This window comes from Fundulus heteroclitus, chromosome 12, assembly GCF_011125445.2.
Source record: "Fundulus heteroclitus isolate FHET01 chromosome 12, MU-UCD_Fhet_4.1, whole genome shotgun sequence".
Taxonomy (NCBI): Eukaryota; Metazoa; Chordata; class Actinopteri; order Cyprinodontiformes; family Fundulidae; genus Fundulus; species Fundulus heteroclitus.
Window position 1 is genome coordinate 11,816,481 of NC_046372.1, and position 18,865 is coordinate 11,835,345.

The window sequence follows — 18,865 nt, forward strand, 5'->3', positions numbered from 1 at the left end:
CAGCACAAATGCAGCTTTGTGCCTTTTAAACCTTGCTGTCCTGTGACCATGTGTTTCAGGGTGAGGGAGGTGCTTGGAGCGACCCATAAAGCACCCGAGGGGGAAGACAGCCAAGGACAGCTCAGTCTTCTTTCACCGTTCCTTCCCCTCATTAGCACCTGCATTTCCCCTGGCCTCATAAGGTTGGTGCGCCTGCCTGTGCTTGTGTGCACAAAGAGGGTTGAAAATGAACCTTCAAGACATAGTTGTGGATAAGCTCCAATTTTGCATTCAGTTTATGAATATTACAATAAATAAAATTATTTCTTTTTTATATTCTTATTACTCCAAGGATGTATCTTGTCCTCAATCATTTATTTTGCTTATATTATTAAACCCCATAAAAATTACCAAAACAAGCAGTAAACTGATCCTAATAACAAATACTGTTTGTGTTTCCAAAGCCTTACATAACTTATTTTCTTCCATCTCGCTCTAAAACTGTCCAGTTAATGAGCCAGTAGAAGAGATGTTTTTCATTATAATGAACAAGGACCCCATTGAACAAAACTGAATTGTCCCTGTCCTTGTGCTGTAAAGACTTAACAAAGCTCTGGATGCGAGTTGGAGATGTTCTCCTGCTAAAATGTTGAGCCTTTGATGTAGACAGAAAAGGTGTGGAGAAAAAAAGAAAGATATTATGTTGTTGCCTCACGTATTTTTTTGTAGTTTTAATTGATGATGGCCATAAGCTGCAGCTGTAGTTGCTATGGTGAAGAGGCTATTGGGTTAAAAATAGGATCAAAGTACTGCATGTTTATAATACATGGAAAACAAGTCAAGAAAACTTACAAATTGAAATAACCAAATGTCTTCTTCTGCATCTACACACACACAAGAAGTTTTGCATGTGTATCTTTTTTTATTTATTATTGTCAAACCATAATTACCTTCTTTTATATATAAATACATTTTGTAGTTTTATTTAGTGAAATTTATGTAATTTCACAGCATGAAAGTTGTCATATTAGTCTTGTGCTTTTGATGTCAAATTTTATATTTAATTGTTTAATTATGATCTTTGAAATCATGGCAATCATTCATGTGTAATGATCATAATTGTCTCTATTCCCAGCCTGAGGACAGCTGTGGGACAAGAAGTGTTATATACCATAAGTATAATAGCCATTTTTCCATGCAAGGGCTATTTTAGTTATGATGGGGTCATTAGAGTAATATAGTTGGAAACTGGTTTGGAAATTATCAGAGGGGGGCATTTATTGTAATCATTTGAATAATAAGGAATCAGTCATAATCATCTTTTCTAAATCAGACCATTATACTGAAGGAAAACTATATTAACTATATTAACGCTCAAAATCAATTTGAAGAGTGAATAGATTTACTTTCCAAGGAGCTATCGAAATCATACTAAAAGATTTCTGTGTATTTTTCAGAAGAATACATTATTTAAAATCAACATGAAGTTTGACACTTTAAGGAAAGATGTAAAAATCAAAGGAAACTGATAAGCAAGATAATTGACATTCACGTTCATTCATAATCATTTAGCTATTCACTATGGATAAACTAACTCTAAGGAAACCGTAAAACAAGGTTCAACACTATTAAAATTGTGATTATAAATTTCACCTTCAATATTAAAAAAGAACCAATGAAAAGGAAACACACATTCAACACAACCATAACTAAAACTGATTAAAAGTCTTAAAACTTACCAGGAGCTTTCTGGCTTTTCAGAAGATTAAAGTAAAAGGGAGTTTATTACCCAATTGTTTATTCTAATACCTAATTTTGCTGTAGGAAAAAGAAATGGAAAAGATATAAGTTAAATCAAAAAGTTGCCACCTCATTTGTAATCTGTCCACTTTACTAGCACCAAACAACTGCCACAGAAGAAAGAATAGAGCGCCTTACTTAAGGTCTGACTCTCTGCTGGTTCAGCTCTCATTAAACACGTCAGCTGTCCAGAGAGCCAGGAAGTCGATCCAAGGATGGTGCTGTTTATTCTGACAATGGTGTTGGATGTCCTGATGGCCCCCAGTTTAGATCAAGGTGTAACTGGGTTTCAAATACAAAAGTGGGTGGGTGCATTACCTTCATGCCTTAAGTTCAGTTCTGGGGCGGACTAGTCAGATGGGGGCGGGCCAGCCTATCAGACACGGACTTGGAGAATCCGTGTAGACTGTGCTTGCATTCACTGTCAAGGATTGGTGAGGATTAGGGCTGGACTAGAAAGAAAAAAAGGATATCGATAAAATAGAAATCATATTGATTGAAATAGATAATTATCGAAAAATTCAACACATTTTTTAAGTGCAGCCCTGGCCATTTTATGCTGTTGCTTAATTCCCTATTTTTACATAAAGAACTCAACCCTTCAACCAACTTTTTACCAAAACTGTTAAGTTTTTAAAAAACGTAAAAGAAGTATAGCTCTTTGAAGGGGGCGGAGCTTGATGACGGACCATTCCAGTGTCTGCGTTTGTGATTGGTTAGGAGGATGTAGTGACTGTAGTATTAACCTACACGATAGACTAAAATGCAAAAGGAAGGAAAACTGTTGTTCTTTTGAACTTTTTATTGACCCTTTTTTTTCTATCACACCACACGTCTATCAATCGTCTATATGTGTTATTGAATTATCTTCTGGCCCTAGTAAGGATTACCCAATTCATCATTAAAGGTGGTTCCTTTGGACATTAGAGAGTTGTTACCTTTGTAACAAATAGAAAAGAACAATAATAATAAATAGGAACGAAACAAAAAATAATGCTGTATCGGAATTAATAATTGCATTCATTGGTCTCTTTAACAACCAAGCGAGGTCACCCTAAGTGGCCATTTGTGAGGATCAGAGTTTATTTCTAATTATCTGTAATCCTTCTTGACCACTTGAAGTGGGCTGCAAAAAGACTGTTCGACTTTGGAAGGTTTGTGCGCTTTATTACACCATTATAACAATGATAAGACCTAAATGTTAGCTGAGCTTTTTCTGTTAGGAAATGAACTCAGGTTTGCTAAATGAGTCTCTCATATACCCTTCTGTTTGGTTACTTAATGCTAAAACAGAGTAAAAAATGGATGAAGTTGTCCTCTTTATATTGACTCACACAGCCAGGCCTCGAACACCAAAAGGCTCATGTGATGTTGAGATGTTTCAAATGGCGTACTTACTTTGTCATTTGTCATACTTTACAAGATGATAGTTCTCTAGGGCCAACTTGTCTTAGGGTGACTCTTAGTGCCAGAAACCTTTCCGGTTCTTGGATCCGGTTGTAGAAATTAAGTGAAAGTCTAATGAAATATAGCTAAATGTCTGCGCTTTCCCCTCTTCCAAAGAAACTTTTCAGACTCTTCTTTTCAACATCTTTCTTTCCTATTTCTGCTCTATTCCTTTCTTCCTCATTTACAGCTACGACCTTTGTCTCCATCTGCAGCTGTCACCCTCACAACCCTTTCTCTTTATCGCTTTCCGCTTCGCCTCCTCCCCATGTCATCACTCATCCTTGTTCTCCCTAATTTGTCTCACTCCCATCTATCTCATTTACATGTTTTTGTGTCGGACTTTATCCTCATTTCTTTGTTACCCTCTGCTACTCGCATTATTAGCAGCTATTTCTCTTTCACTTTTACAGCAGCCTCTCTATTAGTGTGTTGTATTTATTGTGTTCCCCTTTTCTCCTTATCTAGTCATTATTTATTTGTTTCTTTTCTGTTGAAATATCTCTGCACACTATCCTCACCTGAGTAGATTCCTGTCCTGGGTGATGCTGAAGATGTTTGCCTCAGTGTTTGGCAGTATTCAAGTCAACAAGAACCATCTGCCGGCTTTAGACAGAGCAGCACAAGAGGTACAAATATTTGAAAAATGAATCTTGATATCCAGTGTTGTAACTCCTACTTGCACATGATTATTTCTGTCAAAAGGGTGTTGGTCCATCCTGCAAAACGGGGAAAGTACCTTGGGTATTTTTACACACATCAACTGTGATGTTTTAGCTCGATGCAGAACGCTCAGGGTGTGAAATTAAGACATGATGCATAATATCATTACAAGCTAAACAGCGACAGCAGTGTTTGTGCTAATCTACTACAAAGCAAAATAAGCAAAATGTCATACACTCAACAAAAATATAAACGCAACATTTTTGGTTTTGCTCCCATTTTTTATGAGATTAACTCAAAGGTCTAAAACTTATTCCACATATACAATATCACCATTTCCCTAGAATGTTAATGTGGGGGGAAAAAAATGGGAGCAAAACCAAAAGTGTTGCGTTTATATTTTTGTTGAGTGTACATAAAAAAGTTCTTACCCCTAAAAACTGCCTTTGCTTAAATCCACACAATATTGATTACAAGGTTGACTACACAGTTGGAAGTTAATGAGTCACACTGATGTTACACAGCTGAGGCACAAATTAATTTCACTGGGGTATGTCTTCTGCATTGATCTTACTAAATTGTATTCTTAAAAAAACAAATGGTGAACCTTAAAACTTTTAGTGACGATGGATTTTTTTCACATTTGTAATTTTTCAGCAGATACGTTTTTTTTCTGCATCACAAGTGAGATATAATAGGCTGAAAGCTATATGTAAAATAGGGATATATACATAGAAATGATTTTATTTACTTAAAAAGTACTAGTCTTTAAGTACTAGTTGTTGTTTGCCTAGATGGTCTTGTGATGTTTTTAACCACTGCATATAATAGACCCCTTGCAACCACGTGACTCCGTTACCCAGAACCCCTTGCGTGGCGGCCATATTGGTTGGCACGCCATTTGACGAAATGACGAGTTCTCCAGGTATTTTTCTTCTTTAGATAACGTATCACAAGATCGTTTTAAGAGTAAGTTGATGGTTGATGGTGGGAAGGGACGGAGCGAGTCTGTGAAATGCTGGCCAAGGGTTTCTACCGCGACACAGCTGCTTTATAAAAGCAGGCCAGTACGGACAAGAGAGCACGAAAGCCCCTGAAACCACTGGACGGCTGCAATTATTTTATATCAGGAAAAAGGCTCCAGCAAACGCCCGCGACGCCATGAGGGATTAAGCGGGTCAGAAAATGGATGGATGGATGTTCAGACATGTTTGTGTAACAGCAGAAAGCAGAGAGGAAGACCCGCCCGGTAGGTTAAAAAAACATCACTCACTACGGATTATTTAGGTGTTTTTGTCTTGTTAAAATGGGTGGGGGTGTCGGCGACATTGCAGCGTAAACACAGAAGTACTAGCGCCCATGAACGGGCGGAGGGGAGGTGGCGATCGTTACACGGGCCGGAGAGCCGCCGCTGTCTGGAGCAGCAGGAAGCGGGTGCTGCTTCAGACGGCGGCGGAGACAGCAGACAGCGGCGGCTCTCCGGCCCGTGTAGCGATCGCTACACGGGCCGGAGAGCCGCCTCCGCCGCCGCGGACAACAGCGGCTCTCCGGCCCGTGTAACTATTTTAGGGCTTTCTAATAGATTTTTTTACATTACTTTCTTAGATCAAATAACCAACACATATCTTTTGTTTTTTACCCTTTAAATCACATAATAGAACAAAATTGTCTTTATAGATGAATAAGCACTGAAACAAAATGTTCTTAACACTGAGATTGCAGACTCATAATATCCCCTGTTGCTGCTAACAGCATATTTGCCTCATCTGTTTCAAATGGGAATCAGGCTGCAAACTTATTAATTGATTATTAATTATAATCTGTATTGTCATTGCAACATACATCCCAATGAAATATGTTCTCTGCATTTAACCCATCCCCTTGGGGAGCAGTGGGCTGCCACTGTGCGGCACCAGGGGAGTAATCTGTGGTTGAGGGTCTTGCTCAGGGACCCAGAGTGGCAGCCTGTGGGAGTTGAACCCAGAACCTCCAGGACATAAGCCCAATGTTCTACACACCACTCCCCTACATGTTTGTACTGCAGAGAAAGCTCTGCAATATTACCCACCAGAGCAAGTTTGGTTTTTGTTAATAACTGCTACAGTGTAACCTTTTGATTGATTAGTATTGTTGTTGTCCTCAGGGTTTCTTTGTTTAATTTACACATACATATTAACCATCCATATATTGACTCATTCATCCACCCATCTTTTTGTCCATCAGATTACCAATCATCCATTCATTCATCCATCCATTGACCCATTCCACTTTTAAAAATAGATCACATCATTAGAAAATATTGAAGCAACATCTCAAAACATCAGTCAGGAAGTTAAAGCTTGGTTGCAAACAAATCTAAGTGCAAAATGACCTAAATCATGTCACCAAATTAGTTCTGGAGGTGCTCATGGATAACAAAGTTAGTGTTTGGGACTCATCACAAAGCCCCGATCTAAGTCAGAATATTGGTAACGCTAACAGAGACTAAATGCAGACAAAATGCGACCCAAATCTGATCGACTGATGCGACTCGTATTTGTCTTTTTCATGGCAGTGGGAACGGCCGAATTCTAATCTATTCACCCCCCCAAAAAAAATCAGATTTGTGCCACTTCCATATGTGGTTCTAATTCGGATACATATCAGATTTATTTCAGACCGTTCATCCGCTGTCTGAACGGTCCTGTTGCATTTCATCCGTCTTTCACGTCACTCTCTTATCTTTCACTACACATCCACACACAGCAGTAGCAATTAGTGCTCCATAAAAAAATGTTAATACCTGTGCTGCTTTCTTCTTACCTTACTTCGTCTTGCTATGATATGGTCTTAATATTGTCGGCTCCTATTGCTCAACAGCTTTCTAATAATAACAAGGGAGTATCCGCTTTTTTTTTTCTTTTCAAGGATTTTTTTTATACAAAATTTTATTTTACACTTCTAGAAACAATTACCATTACTTCTGCAAACAGTGCGTTGCTCTGTGACGTCTCCTCTTGTTATCGGTTCATGCAGGTCACTTTGCAGTCCTGAACCGTTCAGACAGCAGTATGATGATGGTTGCATGTAAAAGTATGAACGGCCTCCTCAAAAGAAATCGGAATTGAGCATCAAGACCTGCAGTCTTAAATTACAAAAAGAAAAATGTAGTGTCAGACAGCAAGAAAAAAGGTTGTCTTTTTATGCAGTAAAAGTAAATCTCTGGTTTAAACTGTAAATGTATTTTCTATTTACTTGGTATTGTTGATATGTGTGCAACATGAGGCGTTTGTTTTATCTGAAGCTGCTTCTGTTGTTTGATTCAGGGCTCTCCCCTGGTGTATGTGTATGTGCGTCAAAGCGCCTTGGACTGCGCTCTCATCCCTCTCGTGCTCTTCTGTCACAGCCTGAGAGTGCCATACACTGTTTGTCCTCTCCACATTAAAAGTTCCTTCCTGAGGTACACATACCCAAACACACAAAGAGACAGCAAGGCTAGACATGTTGCAATAACAAGTAACTTCCATTACAGGACACTGGGTTTCATCAGCAAGCTGCAGAGGCCATTTTTGACAGTGCAAATGATGCTAAAAATTTGTTTTAAAAACAGAAACCCACATGTATTTATTTCCCCTTTTTAAAGCAAATCTTTATCATCCGTTCTTCCTATAGATCTATTTTACAGAAAGTGGGAGTGGTCCTCCTGCCTTTGTCTGCAGCGACTGAGCTTGAAGCTGAAATGCACCCGCTCTACTCTGCTGTCATGACCTCCGTAAGTCCCAAATAGCTAAGTTTTTATTTAAGTGAGGAAGAATTTAATGCTAATGCATTATATATGAAACACTTGTAAACATCAACATTCTGTGTAGCCAATAAACAGGAGGTATGCCTTTAGAAGGGCAGTGAAGTGGTTTTACTAAATCCTGAAGGATTTAAATCAGCAGCTGCTTAGATATTTACGTTGAAAACATAAATGGGACCAATAAGAATAAAACTTTAAGTTTATGGGGCTGGTTTCACAGAAAAGACTTAAAGCCAAACAAAAGAATGCAACCGTTTTCATGTAAAACGTGGCATATTCTTAATATAACACATTGGTGCTTTCATAATTGACACATGCTACATAATAACCTGATGCCCCGTAAAACATTTGCGATATCTACTATCCATTACACCAAAGCAGGGAATGGACAGAAGCATTTTCGTTAAGCTAGTTGAGCATCTGGAGCCGCTTCTTCTCCACCAGGAACCCAACCCACACCTGTCAGTGCGGCACAGTGAGGGGCTGTGACGCCATGAGTCCTTGTCACTGCCTGCTTGGAGAAGCTCCGTGTCGCATATAAAACAGTTTGATGTAAAGACTTCTTCCTGCTGAGCAGTTTGTGATTCGATAATGGGGACTATGGCCTTGGGTCGATTGCATGTTCATATCCTGGGGGCCTGGTGCAGTTGGTACATCACAATTAGGAAGATTCTCACATGATTTGAGTGACAGGAGGCCAAAGTGCCCGTTAAAAGCACAGAAAGGATAAATAATACAGTTTTACTCTATATAGTCGCGCATTGGTACAAATTACTAGTGATAATCCTTCAAGTTTGCCATTATATAATGAACGAAAAAAGTAAATTTCCAGGGTTTTATCTGACGTTAAGGCTAGCCCGGACTTTGATGCTGTTTGGAGCCTCACATGCAGTCAGAGCAAAGAGAGACGAGAGGAGACCTGTTCTGTTCTAAGATTGCAAATGTAAAACGCATGAGCAAAGCTGCCGCTGATTCTGCCCTGGATTACAAAGTGGGATATACAGTAATTACTGTTTTTAATCTAGTCTTTTTTTTTTCTCTCTGAAACTGTTGCATCAAAAGTGCCTTAAATTACTGCCTTTTTAAAAAAAATAATCTAGTGTGGATTCAGGCGATGTATAAAAATTCATACATTATTTCATAAACTAATATTAAAGCATGTTGCATGTCCTAATCCATTTACGGTCACCCTCTCAGCAGCAGTCTGTATAGAATATGCAACATGGCGTTATTGTTGTAAAACATCGGGGCTTTTAACGATTTACGAGAACCGTTCTTGTATTTAAGCAGGAATCATGGTACAGCATATACTAATACGCTACAAAATATTGAATGACAACTCTCAGTGCCATATAAGACAGCACATTATCACAGTTTTAGAATTACTTGGATGCAACATTTGGTCGGCTGTAAAGTTTCAGGTGCTGTTTATCTAAACTCTTCGTCAAAAATGTATTTAGCCAGTTGGATGGACTTTCACTGTCAACAAAATCTTAGTGATTGAGCTGCTAAAGATCAACAAAAGTGTTGGAGACATTGAAATAGTGGAAGAAAGAGATTGGTGTGGAACATGTGGGGTAATCAATCATGATTAATATTGTCAATATTCAGCAATCATGGCAAATTTCCATGTTTTCTTATGCCAAAGAGAGCTCAACAGATTTACTTTCACGAGTGGAGCATTATTGCTTTCCTAAGGTTTCAGAATTCAGATTACTGTTTTACTGTATGTAGAGAAATTTATTTCTATTTTACATGTGACAGAGATTTAAAAAATAAAATATAATTCAGAACATCTAGCTGTAGATTCAGACGCTCCCAGCAGTCATGCCTGTCCTGGATTTATTTTTCTTAAAGAAGGTTGTGGGTTCCCAACATCTTCCAAGTGTGAATATGTTGAAAATGGCTTTCGTCTGCTAAGTATGTGAATAACCAATCATGTCCTTCTTATCCAGTTGCAAGAATGAAAACCAACAAATTGATGATGCGCAGTGAGGGAGCAGCTTGGCTTCTGGACCAAGAAGCAACAAATGTGTTTAAAGTTGAATAATTCTTTGCATATTTTCAGAATTACCTCAGCAATTATCCACCTGATATAAAAAAAATTGCTTTGGTTATGGATACTTTTGGAAATAAAATTCTAATCAAAGCACATCTTATAGAATCCTCTAAAACAAGAAAAATTGTCCCTAGTTACAGGTATTTATGTCACTGAAGCACAGTAATAGCTGCGCTGTTTGCAGAGTCCTTGCAAACATGATATGCAGGTGTGCCTCTAATGTGTCATGTTATTTCAGGCCACCAGCATGAAATTATCTGTGGGTACATCCTCCCTGTTGGTTGTTTACATGTAACCAGCGACAAGGAGAAGCGACCCTGACAGAAATCAAATTGCTTCTGAATTTTGCTATTAAAAAAAAAGAAAAAAGAGCAGGTAATTGTATAAAATTGCAGGGTAAGCAATGCGCATCATTATAATTTGGCTGTTTAGTTTATGTGCATTTGGTTCAGTTCACAAACACGGGCATTCTGCGGTGGAGCGTTATCACAGCCAACTCCTCAATCGGAATACAACCTGTCTTTTCCTGCTCTCCCTCATTCCCCAGCCTCATCCCGCTCTCTATTCATTCCTGAAATTACCAGGGCACTTGCATTTTGCTACAGAGATCCCCGTTTTGGGGCTGCCTAGACAAAGCAACAAGAACAGGCTGGAGAAATGAGAAGAGCGGTGGCTACCTGATTGTGTTTACTTGGCAGGTCTGCCCTCATTGTTATTCTCTTATTCGTGCATGGGTTGCGTTTTTTTTTTTTTTTCATTATGCTCCATCTACAACTTTCATCTTTTCTAGATTTCCTGAGTCCCTTCTTGCTAGTGTTTATCCAAGGGGTTTTGCTTATGTTTTGTGTTTTAAAAAGAAGCTGTATCATTTTTCTTAAGGATTTGTGCTTTCCTCAGAAAATTAGAATATTTCTATTCACATGATCCAATTTAAAAAAATAACTCTCATTTATATACATTAGATAAATTTCAAGTCTTATTTCGGTGTCCTGATGCATCGAAATAATCCAGTTAGAAAAATCAAAAAAAGTTGAGTCCTCTGGACTGGTTCGTCTGTGTTGAAACGTTTCGTCTTTTTCAGTCTGGGGAGTTTCAGGTAAATTCAGACTTATAAGCATAGTGGATCAACGAGTATAACAGAGACAATCAAAACTGGTTGCTCACATGCAGAAGAGGATTATCAGCCTACCAACAGATCGCCATCTGCACCGCAGGTTCTGGTGTCTCTCATCTTTTTCTTGACAATCCCTCATATATTCCCCATGAGGTTCAGGTCGGGCCAGTGATGATGCAATCAGTCACAGTGATACCATGGTCATTACAGCTAGTATTGCTGCTTTTCGAAGTGTTTACAGAAACTAATTCCCCCTGCAGCAGAAAATCAGTAACTTCCTACAGCTTTTCATCAAAAGGAAGCATGATGCTTTAAAATATACTGGAAGATGGATTATCTGACTTTGGACTTGATAAGACTCAATGGACCAACACCAGCAGATCACATACATCCCTAAATCATCTCTCACTATGGAAACTTGACACATCTCCTCTGAAATTTTGATTTCTAAATTAAATACAGAATTGAAATCTAAAGTTCCTGTTGTGGACCACTGAGAAACACCCATTTTCTCTGCAGGTCAGAGTAGATACTTCTGATGTTGTCTCTGGTTTCTGTGGTGTAACACAAGGAATACAACAGCTTAGGCTCAGGTCTTGGTCATGTCTCCAGTTCCAGTCCACATCTTGTGAATCTCAGTCAAACTATTAAAAGGGTTTAACTTTACAATCCTTTCAGGGCTGAAATTTTTATTTTTTTGCTTTTGCACCTTTTTTTTTACCAAACTTTTTCCTTGCACTCAACTTTCCAGCGATCTGAGCTGACAGCTTCGTTAGCAATGGCCTTTCGTGGCTTCCTGACCTTAGGGAAGGTGTTAATGAGTGTTTGCTGAACAACCGTCAAGTCAGCAGCGTCTCCTAAAATTGTATGAGCCAAAGCATGGACATAACATAAACTTCCTGTATAAACATCCTTTTTTCTATTGGTCTTATGTGACATTCTGGGGTTTGGTTTTTTTTTTCATTATCTTTAACCATTAATCATCAAAAACAACAAACATCCTTAAAATGTATCACAACGTAACAAATCTACATAATGTATTTGTTGCACTGGTTTTAATTAAATAACTGAAATTAACATTTTAATGAAATACTTTTAATTTAGATCCCTCTCAGATCAATGCTGCATTATAAATTTTAATCTATAATACACAGCAGAACAACCTCTGTGGAATGTAAAGAGTTTTATTTGTTTAGTCGTCATTATGTCTTTCCTTCATTTACCATTTATGTGAGTAAGCATATTGGCCTTGTGTGAGAAAGCAGGCGTGTTTATCGGTTGTATTTTAATGTTAATAGACCTTTATTGTTTATTGAGTGTGGGCCTGCTTAGCTTCTGTTCAATGGTAATTGAATTTCTCCTGTTTGTGAGGGGAAAACAGTACTCGAGGCTAGGGAAGTGTCTCTGAATGCCATAAAGTCTCTCTCCTTCTTTTCTGTTTTCTTCCATGCCCCTTGTTTTGATGTGATGCCCTTCAGCTGCTGCCCTCCATCATCTGTATCCCTTCCTCCACCTTCTTGCCTTTTTCGTCCCTGCATATTTTACAAACATACGAGAGGAATTGTATGTTACTGATCTCCTGCTGACTGAATTTACTGACCTCCTTTCTGTGTAATTTCTCTCCTTCCTCCCTCAGCTGGTACGTGAGCTGCTACATGAGGGTCAGGCATTAAGCGTTGGTGTGTCAGCGGAGTCAGGCCACGGTGGGCAGTGGCTGGCTCGCATCAGGCAGCTCATCAAAGAGGGATCTGTCCCTGATGTCAGTCTGGTCCCTGTGGGCATCTCGTACGACTGTGTGACCACGACCGACGTAAAGGTACACGCGTGTAAACACACACTTGCAGGCACACAGTTAATGGGAGCCATCTGTAACTGTTATGCCCTCAAGAGCAACACAGCAGATTTGGTTTTTCAAGCTGTGAGAGAAGGAAATGTGCGGCCGAGATGTCGCAGGAGGCGTAGGGGAAAAAGTGCAGATGTTGGTGTGTTCGGCTACCAACAGGAAGCCAGTTACAGTAGTTTGGTTTGATTTGCTTGTTATCAAACAGATTTCGTGTGACATGCGGCTCATGTAGCCAGCTGAAGTAATTTAATCACTCAATGTGGCAATTTGCGTCGCACTCATAACTGACTGAGTCACATCTCACATGTTTGACGGTAGTACCCATCCATAATAAATTTGCTCAGAGATCTGTGCAAAACATGCAGGTTGTTTCTCCTACAGCTTGTGGGAGAAACCAAAACACGAATTACCATTTCACGCATTTGAAACTGATGAAATCCAACAAAAAAAAGATTGAACACCCCCTTTAAATTCTGGGGGATTATATATTTTGTATATTCGCTACAGCTTAAGGGGTGTTCTTAATTTTTCTCTAACATTTCCAGTTTGCCTTAGTCTTTATTCAGTGGGTGTTGTTTTTTTTTTACACAAGTTTAGATTTAAATAATTCTACAGTCTTGTTAGGACCAGGCCATTTGTACATTAAAGCCTGCAATTGTCAGAGTGTGTACTTATTTATATATATTTAACTTTAACTTTGGAGTAATTATGTTTTTTTCCACCAGAATAGTTGCAGCTGCAAGAAACAGTTCTTAACTGGTTCTTAGGGGGCGTGGTGGCCAAATGGTTACTGTGTTTAGGATGTGTGGAGTCTGGAGAGATTTTAGCTGCCTTTTCTGTCCCTAGACATGTAGAAGTCCCGGAGGGAGGTACGATCAGACCCAATATTCCTCTCTGCAGACCTGATTGTTGTAGTTTGGCCCTGTACTTTTTTGTGAACGAGAAAAACAACACAGTCACGGATTTGCACCAAACAGACTGAATAATGAAAGTCTAGAAAATGAGTAGCAGCTCTTGTGGAAAGTTGCTGCAGGAGGTACAGTCTCTGCTGGGCCTTCTTCTGAACACACTTTTGTGGTTTAAAAGTAATCTAAAATGTTGTAAACTTGAACCAGCTATTGACATTCAGTTAGAATGTGTTGGCGTCAATATTACACTCTCGACAAGTATCGCCTTTACCGTTATATCTGTATCTATCAAAAACCAACACCTAAAGCAGATTTCTATGATCAATCTAAAAAGCTTCTTAGCTCATGTGACCACAAAAAAAGAAGTAGTTATAGTTGGTTATTTTACCCTAAACTGGGATAAAAAGGAAGACAGAATAAATATTAAAAATAATACTGACCACTACAGCCCAACTCATAGGTAAACCAACTAGAATGCTCAACCACTCACAAACTACAATTGATGTCTTGTTTACAAACAGACCTGGAAGAATTACAAATACTTAAAAGAAATTTGCAGAAAACTTTCCAAAAAATGATTCCAAAATTAATTTCAAAATACATTAAATAATTTGCCAAGAAAGAATAATGTAATCAACTATATGATTTAACAATAGCAGTGAATGGACTTCATTGGACCAAAATCTTTTTCTTCAGACGATATAGATTTTTGTGACAAATATTTTCTTTCCAACAAATATTATGGCTACATTGGTTAATTTCTCCAGGGTTAGAGAAAGGAAAATCTAAATGGTTAACTTCAGAGTGTATACAACTAATGCATTCTAAAGTAAAAAAAAAATAGAGACCATCTTCTCAAAAATCTACTGAAATTGGATTTCCCTGTGGATAAACAAAAACGTATGTCAACAAAGTTACCAAAACAATACGTAAGATCAAGGCAAATTTCTTTATAAATATTATCAAGAAGGCAAATGGGAACAGCGAGAATGCCAGAGCTTGAATCCCTCTTTCATCTATGTTCCTAATGCCATCGCTGAAATGGACTGGATATTCACAGGACTATACCTGACAGACCGAGGGCTATTTGAGTAAATATTAAATAACTTAAATGCATTTAATTGTGCAACATCAACAACTAATCAAAATGTGTTGACCGTGTTTAACACTCGAGTTTTATTTTTATTGAGCTCATTTATGACAGACTTAATTAAGACTAATATAACTAATTTAATAAAAAAAACACCTTAATACAAGTAATTTGGCTCTTTAGCTCTGTAAATATGGCCATTTGGTTTTAATAGACCATGCTATAAACATTGTGTAATACCAGCTGCACTGCTGTTACTGATCAGATCAGCTGATGAAAATTGTGAGCCATTGACAAACACTACATGTTGTTTAAATCATTGTTACCAAAATTAATATGATGATATTAGGGCATCTGTTTTCCTGGATACTAAGATCATTAGGATTTTTTCTCCCTGTTTGATTACCCTCCACAAAAACAGAGAAAATGACACATTTATTGGATATTGAGATATTTACTTTGATGGGTTGGTGTGGCTTTGAGCCCGCTCTCAGGTTATTTACATACTCTTATTGAACCATTTAAGAACTGGTACCAGGCTTTGTTAATTATTGAAACCGCTTAGGTGGAAAAGCCCAAAGAGAGAACCGTATTGTCCAGGTTTACAGGATACCCACATGTCTTAGATGACTGTTTTTAAACACTGCTTTGGCTTTAAAACTGAACAAAGCATTGAACAGACTCCCCCACTCTACCAGAGAGACCAATTTAAAGCTCAATATTTGCTAAACATCAGCACCACCCTCCTGATTTGCATCAGCCATATGGTTGATGTAGGCGTATACATCTTTTTTCTTTTTTTTATTGTTTTTAGAGTGCAATCGCTTTATTTAGTGCAAGGATTGTTGAAAACGGGTTGGCAAAGGGGCAGAGTCCTCTAAATTCATAACTCCACAAGCTCTCTATCTACATCCCCTAAACAGGTTTGTTGAAAACATAATGGTTCTCCAAAAAGTATTAAGCCAGACTGTTGAGTCCATGAGTGCCTATTTCAGTGCAGACTATGAATATTTGTCACTTAACCAAGGCTCAGGATGTCAGTGGTGCTGACACAGTTGTTTCAGGGTTGTCCTGAGAGAGGGCTAATTTTGTCACATTTAGGGTTGAGAGAAAAAAACATTTTCAGTGACATAACAGCTGTTAGAGGCTCTCACGGTTTCTCTTCTTTTCTTTTTTTTTTTTCCTCGCCGGCCTGCAGTGCCTGATTAGTTAAGGGTCTGCTGATAATTTTTTCAAGGCATCATTGATTGCTGTTAGACTCCATAAAAGCTGCCCTCTGTTATCTACACTTCGAAGCTCTGCTTTAGAGAGTGGGTGTTGCTCTCTGTTAATTGCAATAATAGGGCTGTCACCCGATTATTATGTTATTTGATTCTGACACAACACACATATTATACAGGACAGACAGTTCTTGTACACCCAGACACTGACGCTGTTTTATCTTGTACTCGATGTACATCATGGTCATCAGTTCTTTTAGAGTTGGAATGTCCCTAAGTTTTAATTACCAAGATGCAATGACTGAATTTTTGTGTACTGATGTATATTTTTCCCTTTTCCACACAGGTTGGCTTACACTCTGTGTTGCAGTGGCTGTTGTCACTTCTCTGGAAGAAACCAGTAGGAAGTGTGATGATCCACATTGCCCAGCCATTTTCCCTTAAGGTGCACATCAGGAACATACTGAGACACATTTATTTACATTGACATAGATCTGGTTAAGAAATTATCCAGGGATAATTCCTGTGTGTGATTTATGAAAGCTGATCTGGAAAATCCCAGCATACAAGCAATCATGAAGTGATAAATCTGCCAACCAGAAACAATCATCATGTGTACACTGCAGCCCGAGTTATTCACGGTTTGGAAAGGCATAATTATTTTCAAGATCCAGATAAGTAGGGGGGATAAAAAGGACGTTTGCAGATTCCACTTCGTTTGTGGTCTGTTATTATATTTCAAGGTACATGCATCAAAGCTCTGCATGCAAATAATATGTGTGGGGGATTAGATTGAGTTTCAGTAACATTGATTTACAAACTTGATCAGTTGCTTAAACCTGTAATAGGTAAATTTTGTGTAAATGTTGTTTTTTTTATATATATATATATATATATTTTCCTGTGCTCTGACAGTAAACTGAGACAGATAGTCTGTGAAAAAAGTCCAGCTCCTCTGGCTCCTCCCAGTGGTCCTACAGCCATTTGCAGAAATTCACCGCTCCCAGACAAAAACAACCAATCTGAGCCAGGAGGAATGCCTGGCTCTGATTGGTTGTTAGCAGTGTCAGTCATTCTTGTGTATGGGCTGCTCACAAACCCCTCCCCCGCACAGCGCTACCATCATTCAAGCTTGAGCTTCAATGACGAAGCTAGGGAGTGGTGGCCTAGTGGTTAGAGCACAGAGCTTCGGTCCCAGAGGTTCTGAGTTCAACTCCCACAAGCTGCCATTCTGGGTCCCTGAGCAAGACCCTTAACCCCCAATTGCTCCCCAGGCGGCACACAGTGGCAGCTCACTGCTCCCCAAGGGGATGGGTTAAGATGCAGAAGTGAATTTCTCTATTGTGAGATCAATAAAGTTCAATTATTATTATTAGATTGCCGGTGGGCTGCAGCTGCGTGGAGAAATGGGGGAGAAACAACGTGCTTTACAGGAAAACTGCTCAGAAAACAAAGACAGGTAAAGATTGGAGCAGAACTGCAGGCTCTGCTGTGGTGAGGAGCTGTGGATGGAGGGCAGCATCACAATAGAGCGCAAAAGTAATGTGTGCTGGTTCAAATGTGTGCTGGTTTCAGCTAGAGCTGCAGTAAGGGAGTTCAGAAGAGTTCCTCCAGCTGATCCCAGGGAGACCCATCTCCTCTTCAATACACCCAGAGTAGTTCTCCACCTTGGCCTGCGTTCAAGTTCCTCAATGTCTGACGTGGGACTCACATTGACTACAATGCGGGTTATGGTCCTGATCCAGTGCAGGCTTGCCGCCAACAGCCCCTCACACTGACTTTGCTGCCCTGGCTGGTATCCTCATAATTTATTAAAAAACAGCTACGGTTTTAGTTTTCTGGGGCAAAACTCGTTACCCGTGTGCATAAATATCCTATTCCATCCTCCAAAAGCCCCTCTGTTTCCTCGTGTTTCTGTTTTGCCGTTTTGTTTTCACTAGTCAATAAGTTGGTGGGTTGATGTAATTCTGAAATTCACCAGAACTTTATCCTATTCGGCGCCTGACATTTTGCTGTCGTGGCTCGTGAAATTCAGGAGCTTGCTCTGGGGGCCGATACGGCGTCCGGCCAAATTTCCTTCTTGTGGAATCATTTCATTGAGCCTCGCGGCCGCTATAACCGCACATGCACTGTACCATGGCAAATGTATATATGCGCAGTGATTTTAATTATTTGGGTTCCTTTCGGCACCCGCACCGTAGTTAGTGTGAGCCCGGCGGGATCTCCTGTGTTGAAAGGTCCCATTGTCCCACATCCAGAGTGTAGTGAACATCAGGATTTCCTTCTTATCCCCAGATTCCACATTTTCAGTGCTTGCTCTGTTATGTTCACGTCTGGTCAACAGAGCAACTACTTTATGTTAACGACAACGGTTCCAGATCCTCCAGGACTACTCCAAACGTCACCATCCACGGACACGCTCTCCGTTGTTCCCCTTCAAATTACAGAACTCCAATTTTCTGTTCCAGGGTCAAGCTCCACAATTGCAATCATAGCAAACATCAACAACCTCTGGTTTGTCAACGTTAAATAGTTTAAATAGAGGTTGTTAACCAGAAATTGATTTAAAAATAATTTCATTTAAATATCGGATACAAACCACTCTTTTTGCACCAAATACGAAAGCATATTTGTCTTTTAAATATTTAATTTGAAATGTAATCCCCTCCAAATAGATTTCCATTCTACTTGTAATGACGAAGATCGCTCAATAGGCTCCAAGAAACTGCAGATGTAGTAGTTCTTTGCTTTTCACGGAGGTACAGAGGCGGTCTGGAACGGGACACGTAAATGAGCGGAGGATAAGGTTATTGGGTTAGAAATTGTTCTAGATTCATGTTAACCTCATATAAGACACCCCTACTTAATACAGTAGCTGCTGATACCTCTGCACAACAAATCATCTTGCTCCAGCAGCGCTTTCTGCAGTCCACAGAACAGCCTTGTTTAAATCTTTTTACCC

The 18,865-nt window shown here is 39.2% G+C and overlaps 1 protein-coding gene across 3 annotated transcripts in view; it reads left to right on the plus strand.

The window, feature by feature from the left end:
* The window catches only part of gpat2 (glycerol-3-phosphate acyltransferase 2, mitochondrial), a 217,686-nt gene that overhangs the window by 154,829 nt on the left and 43,992 nt on the right, over positions 1-18,865 (plus strand). For all 3 annotated transcript variants that reach the window (XM_036143930.1, XM_036143932.1, XM_036143931.1), the window contains 6 exons: positions 60-182; positions 3,755-3,854; positions 7,194-7,327; positions 7,540-7,639; positions 12,479-12,658; positions 16,250-16,348. In XM_036143930.1, coding sequence (XP_035999823.1) covers positions 60-182; positions 3,755-3,854; positions 7,194-7,327; positions 7,540-7,639; positions 12,479-12,658; positions 16,250-16,348 — 736 coding nt within the window. The remainder of the gene's footprint in view (positions 1-59; positions 183-3,754; positions 3,855-7,193; positions 7,328-7,539; positions 7,640-12,478; positions 12,659-16,249; positions 16,349-18,865) is intronic.